The 9,703-nt window shown below is 40.3% G+C and overlaps 1 protein-coding gene across 1 annotated transcript in view; it reads right to left on the reverse strand.

The window, feature by feature from the left end:
* The window catches only part of LOC128666934 (cytochrome P450 2F3), a 213,793-nt gene extending 204,431 nt beyond the window's left edge, over positions 1-9,362 (reverse strand). The window contains exon 1 of the mRNA XM_053721755.1: positions 9,074-9,362. Within this exon, the coding sequence (XP_053577730.1) occupies positions 9,074-9,247 (174 nt within the window). The 5' untranslated portion in view covers positions 9,248-9,362. The remainder of the gene's footprint in view (positions 1-9,073) is intronic.
* Positions 9,363-9,703: the final 341 nt, after the last annotated feature.

A 9,703-nucleotide genomic window follows, 5' to 3' on the forward strand; every position in this document is an offset into this window, starting at 1 on the left:
AACGCAAGCTTTTGATAAATAACGCTTGCTATCTTTTTAATAGTGCATAAAAAATGTTATTCTGCACTCGTATTACAAGTTACTGAGTAATATGCGTGGGCCGTGCTATCGTAAAAAATTCCAGATTTTTTTTAATCACAGCTCCCATCTCTGGTTAAATAATTGAGCTTCTATGTTTTGTTTTTTTTTTAATTTATTTTATTTTGTTTTTATTGAGGTATTGAAATCAGGCTTACAAAACAGTAAACAAATATACAAAGAAAATTGCAATACAGTACAAAAAGTAGAATATTTTTTCCAACCCAGTAAATTATTATTAGAGGCATCACACCTTTTGCGCAGCTCAGCCAAGAAATATTTAACTGGTAGTGATGGCAGCATTAGTTCAAAGTGCCTGAACACAGGCAAACCTTCCAAAATGATCTTAGGAGGCTACTATTGGGCCTCAAATATTTAAAGTTAACATATATAGAAGAAGGCGTAATGAACTGAGGTGTCCACTTTTGGGTCTCATTGTGGAAACCTCAGTTTTTATAAAGGATAGGATATCATTACATATGGCTATAAGTAAAGGGAGATGCAATGTATATCTTAGGAACATTAATAAGCAAGCATCCAAGAACCCACTGGGGGATTCATTTTATAATAAGGTGGATTGGAGATCCTTTAATAGAGATGTGGGAAAAATAGAGCAAGTCTAGGAAGTTGTCAAACTTGAAGGATAGATTTTATACTGTAGAGTATTAGTGGGAGGGAATACTTGAGGTATCAATTTTATACTGTGGAGTAGTAGAGGGAGAGGATCTCAATGGTCTTATTACACTCATAAGAAGATACCTAAAACTATGTATAAAGTTATATTTATCTAAGCTGAACACACATAATAAAGCATATGTTTCCCTGAAGTGAAAGATCAGAAGACTGGGGATAACAGGATAATACATTCTAGAAACATGAACACAAGAAAGCAGGTACACGCTTGCAGCAGAATGTCAGTATCAATCTATCCATAATATGAGTAGTAAGCATGTGTTATGGGTGTTAAAGAAAATTTCACAAATAAATCCACACTCAGCATCACATCATTGCAACAGACCCAGAGGGATCAAAAATGCATAGTACAATTAAGTTTATCCCAAACAAACTGATACGAAGATAGTCTGCACTTAATAAATTAGTTAGTACATGGTAGGAGGCTCTGAACCAATAGCCAATGGTGCCAGTTAACAGATACACATTTCTAAGGTACGTACATCAATAGCAATCTGGTGTCCATGTAATGTACACAAGCACACTGCTGTCATATTGTTCAGGACATCAATACTTCACTAAAGTTTATGAGCTCCCACCTTAGGTGATCTGCTGTGGTGATGCAGCATCTATTCAGCCTATTCCTCTTTTGCCAAGGGCCAGTGGAGGGTCAATAGAATTTATGTAGAGGAGCACGGACTTAATGGCTGTCTCGGGAGATAGAGACTGTGTTCCCAAGAGCGAGATCACCTTGTTCTGCTCAGGTGACTGTAATGCGTAGGAGAAGTCTGGCGTGCTCATTGGAGGTCGCTCCAACAACTGATTTTCCTGCTGGCCCTTTGTTCCCACTGGGAAGACCCTGTCCTGTAACACCTATCTCTCCAAAGTGATGATATTTGAGAGTAACTCACATAACTTCTCCCTGTAGTAAGCGAACTCAGTGGGGGTAATTTCTCCTAACCGCGTTACTCTAATAGGAACCAAGGGATGCAATGCATCCAGTGGCAGCTGGTGACTTTTGAGGATGGGGGAGCACTAGCCCCGCCCCTCAGATGGCTCCGCCCATTTTAATGTGTGTGTGTATGTATATATCTATATATAAAACTTATATGATCAAATTTGATTAATTCTCTTTGTATCCTTTATTGAAAGAGCATCAATATCTCACTGAGAGCTAGTTGAACATATTGGGTGAGCCTATGACATGAGGCATATATGTGCAGGCACTAAAAACTAAAAACTGCTCACACACACTAAAAAAAACTGCTCACACAAACACATCTTACACACCACAAACACTGCACGCACACACACACACACCAAACACCTCACACACTGCACACACACCTCACACACACAAAAACACCTCACACCACAAACACTGCTCTCACACACAACAAACACTGCACACACACACACACACACCACAAACACTGCGCACACACAAACCACACCGCCCCACATGGGCATCCACAGGAATATTTCCAGGGGGGTAGCAAAAAATAGCAAGCATGTCCTAATCAATGCAATAACTGAATTTGGGTATATATTGTATTGATCAGCTAATTTATTGTCTTTCACAGTCACTACAGAGTGGTTCATAATGGCTGATTATATTATTATTAAAAGCTGAAAACCTGATAAATGTAGCATTTAAAATTAGTAATGTTTATAAGGATTCAATATTTTAAAGCTTAAACAGATAAATAAGCCATCCTATTTCATTTACTCAAGTCTCTAAATTAATAAGGATCATTTTAAATGAAGGGTCAGGGTAATGATGGTTATACTTATTTATAAGTATGAGACAATCTTATTTTTTACTTTAACAGGATCCCACTAACTTGTGTCACAAAATCAGAGCCACATTATATTATTTGCCATATACAGACTCACCCTGTCCTAACTGTAAGGTAACCTGATCTGCAGGCTGAACCTTAATCACGGCAGTTTGCTGATATATGACAGCCAGACAGGGCAGCAGCACCATGCAGGAGAGTACGGGAGAGGATGTTTGAGAAAGCCCTATTTTTTTTTTTTGGAAAGTAGCAGGAACGGAGAAGCCAACATTCCAGAGGGAGTGATTTACGTTACACCAAGAGCACCGTTCTAGTAACATGAGCAGCAGGTCATATTAGCAGGCAAAACTTTTTTGCTAAGTCTTAACCTCCCCACACAACACATGTACACAGCTGTGCAGTTCTCTACATCTTAGCAAGCTGAACGCCGCCTGATATACAAGAAGCATAGCTTGTCTTACGCTCATTCTATCTAGCACCGTGTGAACTGTGTTGCTGTAAACAATTATAGGTTTAGAGTAGAAATAAAAGGTATAAGTGGCAGCTATCACTAAATGAGCCATGTTAGTACAGAGTCTGGAGTAGCTGTACTGTGCATGGCGTATATACCGGCATTATGTCAGAACAGCAAAGAGTTTTATGACAGGCATTCAGGCTTCAGCTGAGCAGGATGGAGACTCTGAGTGAGGTTAATAGGAGAGTGAGGGCTTACCGCATCTGAGATGTGCAGCGTCTGCCAGATACCTGTTGCCGCGGGTTCAGCACAACCAGCAACTTCCCAATCACTACTTCTATTTGAGCTCCTCTCAGTTCAACGACTATCTCCGCAATGAGATTTTGCGCCGTTGAGCTGGGAGGAGCTTGTCAAGCGTCATCACGTGACTGTGAGTGATGACGCTCTTCTGTGTCCCTGGCTGCTGCCTGGCTCTCGTAACACCTCCCACCCCTCGCACAGGCTGAAGTGTGCGATCAGCACACTATGGGGATGGGGAGGCTGGGAGCTGCACAGCAGCCAAATTTAGCATGCGCACAGACACACTGCCATAGCTTAGCTATCGCACGTGCGGTTAGGGTTATTAGTAGAACTTAGTGCAGTGTATACAGCAGAGAGCAGAGTGAGAGTCACAGTGTAATAATAAAATGAAAATATTTTTTTGTAAACATTATTGAAAAAAATGTTTGTTGATTGTTTTCTTGGGGTCAAAAAAAATATAATTTTTTCAATAGGGGGCTATTGAAAAATTATATTTTTTTTCTGGTTTTTTTTTCTTTCTTCTGGGCTGCTGGGGAGGCACGTGCGAGTGTGCTCAAATGGAGGAGCCTCCACTGAATGCATCCATCCACACATTTGCAGCGTTGTCATCAGGCTGTACTGCTATGACGCTGGAGAGTGCTTTCACATCCTGATCATTCCCCAGCTGAGTTTTCTCCTTCTGCACCCGAGACTCTAGGAATACAGTGGGCAGCATGCGCTGGGGCCCCACTGCCGCCATCTTCCTGATTTGCAGCATAAGAAATCTGGAGAACCTTGGTAGGTAAAGTGGAGGCAGGGTGGCGGAATTCTGATCTAATGGTCTCTGTAAGTGACTCTTGAAATGTGGTGAGTGGAGCACCGATTTCGAGGCTCCCATTCCGACCTCCAATTTCTGCGACAGCTCCATGTTCACTCCAGAGCTTGGAGTCAATATGCGAGGCAGTTGTCACTCCTATCCAGTTATGTTTTTCATAACTTATTTCCTCTTCTGCTTTAAGCACAGTTTCTGGTATCTTTGAGGGGCTTGTTGTAGGCTTAGGAGTGCAAACTTTACCCCAGTCTCTTGCCAGATGATCAGAGATGCATTTAAGTTGGACATCCAGTAGTCTGGTAATGATAGCTAATAGCGACGTTTCTCTAGTATCCATTCTGGTTGTATATACTTATAACTTACTCTCTCTGCCTTAGTATATGGAAAACTGTAGGTTAGCTTGCTAGATGCTGGCCGTGCGACAATGGCGCAGCAATTGTGAGAACAGGTGAGGCTTCAGGGATAAGGAACGGCCTTAAAGTAAAAAGTCCGGTACTGAGGGCTGGAGGGCCACACCACAGTCCAAAACCCTATCTTTTGGGTTAGAGTGCCTTCAGTCAAGCTTTTTCACCGATTTAGATGGCCTTTCACCAATATTTCAGTTTAAAACTAGATAGAGGTGATGAATAACTCAGGAGCTTAAGCTCAGTGCGACCAGTAAGATGGCCGCTGCCTGGAAGTCCCCGAGCTTCTATGTTTTTAATACGTTTTATCTGCATATGGTCAAGAATCATTATAAAAGTTCTCACATAGATTTAGTGTACTAGAAATTAAAAAACACATCACAGCCAATATGTCCCAGATGACCAACATGGTCTATTTGTTCTTGCCTTTTTGATTACCATTGTGTAGCAGTGCAAATTTGATTGACTAATTAGATTCACTATTTGGCTATGAAAATATGGATCCTGAGTTTGCTTGTTCACTTGCTCGTGGATAGCTCTGTCTCAACACAATCAAACATGCTAGCCATCTTGCCTACAAATGCAGGGTGTGTGAACTCACTGATGCTGAGGTTTATGACATCTACAGAATCTATATGCAGCACATTATTAGTTTATACTGTATCATAAAGGAAGACTCAAGGCACTTTCACTGTCATAATCAGGACGTTTAGGAATGCCATCCTCACGTCAAGTGACATCCATCATAGGATTCCCTCACACAGAGGACACTTGGCCTTATATCAAGTGGGACTAGTAGAATATATCCGTGGCATATCTAACATGTGGGGGACAATACACTGCACCCATACTGCTCTGAGGCCACCGTGGAACCAGCAAATCACATTTCCCATCCTCCAATACTTGTATTCTATCAATGTCCACTTTGTGTGCAATGGCAACATGCACATTATAAACGTGTTTGTGGAGTATCCTGATTCTACTCCATCTCTCTTCATAGTTGAGGGTGATTTTACTGATTACCCTGCGTTTTAAAGGGGCAGTTGGGGGAATTTTACCGATTACTCTGTATCTTAAAAGGGGAGATGTGAGTCTCTGCTCATGATGTTTCAGAATGTGACACACTGTTTGGAGTCTCTGCTCAACTACCCCTTTAAGATATAGGGTAATCAGTAAAAATCCTCCCACCTGCCCCTTTAAGACACAGGGTAATAAGTGAAATCACCCTCAACTACCCCTTTAAGACACAGGGTAATCAGTAAAATCCCCCCACTTGCTCTTTTAAGACACAGGATAATCAGTAAAATTCACCCCAACTGCCCCTTTAAGACACAGGGTAATTATTAAAATCCCCCCAGCTACCCCTTTAAGACCTAGGGCAATCAGTACAATCCACTCCACCTGTCCCTTTAAGACACAGGGTAATCAGTAAAATCCTAGCCACCTGCCCCTTTAAGAAAAAAACACTTGTTTATGGAAATGAAACCTATGGCGGTCACGCATGAGCAGTTTGAGGGTATGAATATCTGACAGAATCCCCTGCTTCTAGTGAGCATGCATGGGGTTAAGTTGCCACTTTAAGAAAGAAGTCTGTGCAGTTGTGTTTTGGGCTCAGTATCAGTTGTTTATACCTTTTTTTTAAGTTTAGGGATTTTAGGGAGTTTGATTTTAGGGCTTTTATAATTTAGGGATTTTGTTCTTTCTGCATTTTGATTTTCTGGATTTTACACATTAGGGATTATGATCTTTCTGTATTTCAAGATATAGGGGCCGAATTATTAAGCTGCCAATGCAGCAGTTTCCACGCGAGCCTTCAGGATCGAGTTTCCTTAACTCGTCCGCCACCACTATGGCGGCGGACAGCAATCATCCCGACCAGATACGATTGGGATGATTGACACCTCCTGCTAATGTGCAGGGGGCGGCATTGCACGAGAAATGCTTGTGTAATTATAAATGCCAACAGCGTATGCTGTCGGCGTTTATCGATGTGCGGCGAACAGCGGATCATGTCCGCCCGCTCAATGATAAATTGGCCTCTCCGTTTCATGGTATTAGGGATTTTAAGTTTAGGGGTTTTGATCGCCTCCCTTGTTTTTTTTAATAAAATAAAAACATTTGGCTATTGCTTAAAGTTTGAACAAAATAATTTTAATAATTCATAACACTATAATAATGTCTAAATATTTTAAATAATCAAATTCAATCAAATAGTACTAAATTAAAATTTATAGTAGGATGTGTGCAATTATTCTAGTACATTTTCCTTTAAATACATCCCAAGCAGTGGCCTATGTAGTTAGATAGAGGTGACTTATTTGTGCTTTACAGCAAATAAAAACTCCATTCAAGATTAGCATGTTTATTACATTAATGTATTTGTGTGCGCAGTGTGAATATGTTTGGACCATAAATCTCAATTAATGAGTTGTAATATTTAGTTTTACGTACATGAAACTATTTCTGCATTTTATTGATGTTAATTTTGAAATATTCACATACACAATGTAATCAAATTATTCTAAAGTGTTGCACACATAATTTCTGCCCAAACAGTTGTTTGTTTGCAAACTGTAATGCCTCCGCCATGTTTAACACTTAATCATAACGCGCGCACACATTTATGTAGTAGTCTTCCACATGACGTTTGCTCAGTGTACTGGTTTCTATAGCAGTGTTCTGAGTTAGTCATGTTTCAGAGTGTACATATGGTAAAATGCATTGCGGCCCAGGACAGCACACGTACATTTAGGCTGGAGATGACTATTCCCGTTTCCCCCCTACGGCATGTATAATTCACGTGTCCATAAAAACATGGCGCTAGTTAAACTTGACCCTATCATTAGATTTTGTATATGCATATGCACATGGAAGATGTGTTAAAATGCTGTTCTAAGTGATTTCCCAACACATTAATGGTTGTCAACATTTTAACCCCTTAAGGACAAGGCCATTTTTCAATTTCTTTCCCTTAAGGACCAAGGCTATGTTTACATTTCTGCTGTGTTTGTGTTTAGCTATAATTTTCCTCTTACTCGTTTACTGTACCCACACATATTATATACCGTTTTTGTCACCATTAAATGGACTTTCTAAAGATACCATTATTTTCATCATATCTTATCATTAACCATAAAAAAATTGTAAAATATGATTAAAAAATGAAAAAGAACACGCTTTTTCTAACTTTGACCCCCAAAATCGGTTGCACATCTACAACCACCAAAAAACACCCGTGCTAAATAGTTTCTAAATTTTGTCCTGAAATACCCAATGTTTACGCGTTCTTTGCTGCAGTTTGCTATTTCTAAACCATTTTTTTTTTCAATATGAGCGCTAGTTACATTGTAACACTGATATCTGTCAGGAATCCCTGAATATCCCTTGATGTATATATTTTTTTTTAGAAGACATCCCAAAGTATTGATCTAGGCCCATTTTGGTATATTTCATGCCACCATTTCACCGCCAAATGCGATCAAATAAAAAAAAAATCTTTTTCACAAACTTTAGGTTTCTCACTGAAATTATTTACAAACAGCTTGTGCAATTATGGCACAAATGGTTGTAAATGCTTCTCTGGGATCCCCTTTGTTCAGAAATAGCAGATGTATATGGCTTTGGCATTGCTTTTTGGTAATTAGAAGGCCGCTAAATGCCACTGCGCATCACACGTGTATAATGCCCAGGAGTGACGGGGTTAATTAGGTAGCTTGTAGGGAGCTTGAAGGGTTAATTTTAGCTTTAGTGTAGAGATCAGCCTCCCACCTGACACATCCCACCCCCTCAACCCTCTCAAACAGCTCTCTTCCCTCCCCCACCCACACAGTCTGCCAGTACTAAACTAAAAGTTTTTTGTTTTTTTATTATTTTAAAAAAAAAAAATCATTGTGCTGTGTAGGATCCCCCCTTAGCCCCCAACCTCCCTTATCACCCCCAAAGAGCTCACATATAAGTTCATGATCCAGTGATACTTGCTGCCCCCCCCCACACTACTACACCTTTGCCCATAAACACAGTACAGATACAGCACCGCAATCAGCAGTGCCATCCTCCTCCTCACACAACATTAAAACACAATATACACAGCACAGAAAGCAGCAATGCTGGCCTCCCTGTTACAAACTCACACAATACTACACCTTAATACACCTAGCACCTCAGAAATACAACACATGTGCAGTGCTGGCTTCCCCTTCACACACACTCCAACATCATGACATAAATACACAGCTCAAATACAGCACAAGCAGCAGCAGAGTTTACCCCTCACACACACTACACCCTGACTCATATACGTAGCACACATTTCAGTAGTGTGAGCCTTTCACTGTAACACACTACTATACCATAATATGCATACAAGGCACAGGCAGTTGCTGCGCCTGCCTTCTTATCACACATACTATTACACCATGATATGTATACATAGCATATATAGTAACAATACCATATCTAGTTTATTTCAAATGTTCTAATCGCTTCTTATGTACAACTATATCAAGTATATTCAGCAAACTACACAGGTTAATTATATGTCTGTTCTCAGACTTACCTCAACCAAAGATTCAATGAGATCATTCGTCTTGACTTGGTGCATGTTTCCAATAAATGGAAGTGGCATTGGCCCAGGGGGCAAACGTTTGCTAGGTCTTACCCATTTAGTCAAAAACACCAGACAAGTTATTAGGAATATAAGGAGAAGTATTGTGGTGCCACTTAAATCCATAGTTTGTAACAGAATGAGAGATCTTGAGGTTCTACTTAGCAAGAACTATATATGAAATTGTAAAGAACATTAAGGGATGGGCTCATGCTGTTGTAGGTAATGGAGAGGGCAGCAGCCAGTTCTCCAGGGGGTAGGAGGGGCTGCTGTGTACGTGAGAGTTAAAGTGAATGGACAGGTAAAAAGTGGGGAGGGGAGTAAAGGGAAAAAAGGAATACCAGGAAGGATTAAGAAACTACTTCTCATGATGGTATCTTAAAAAAAAACATGCACCAATTAACAGCTGTTAATATATTACTCACAGCATTTCAGCTGCTTTAAAACCCAGAGCTGCAAGACAATACTATAACACATGACCTCTATGGCAAAAAAGATTAAATTAAGCTTTCAATGGACACAGTTAACAAATTGGTTTCAGGAGAGGGTTGCAATACTGTTGGCTGCAGCGTCTGTAACTTT

The sequence above is a fragment of the Bombina bombina genome, chromosome 7, assembly GCF_027579735.1.
Source record: "Bombina bombina isolate aBomBom1 chromosome 7, aBomBom1.pri, whole genome shotgun sequence".
Lineage (NCBI taxonomy): Eukaryota > Metazoa > Chordata > Amphibia > Anura > Bombinatoridae > Bombina > Bombina bombina.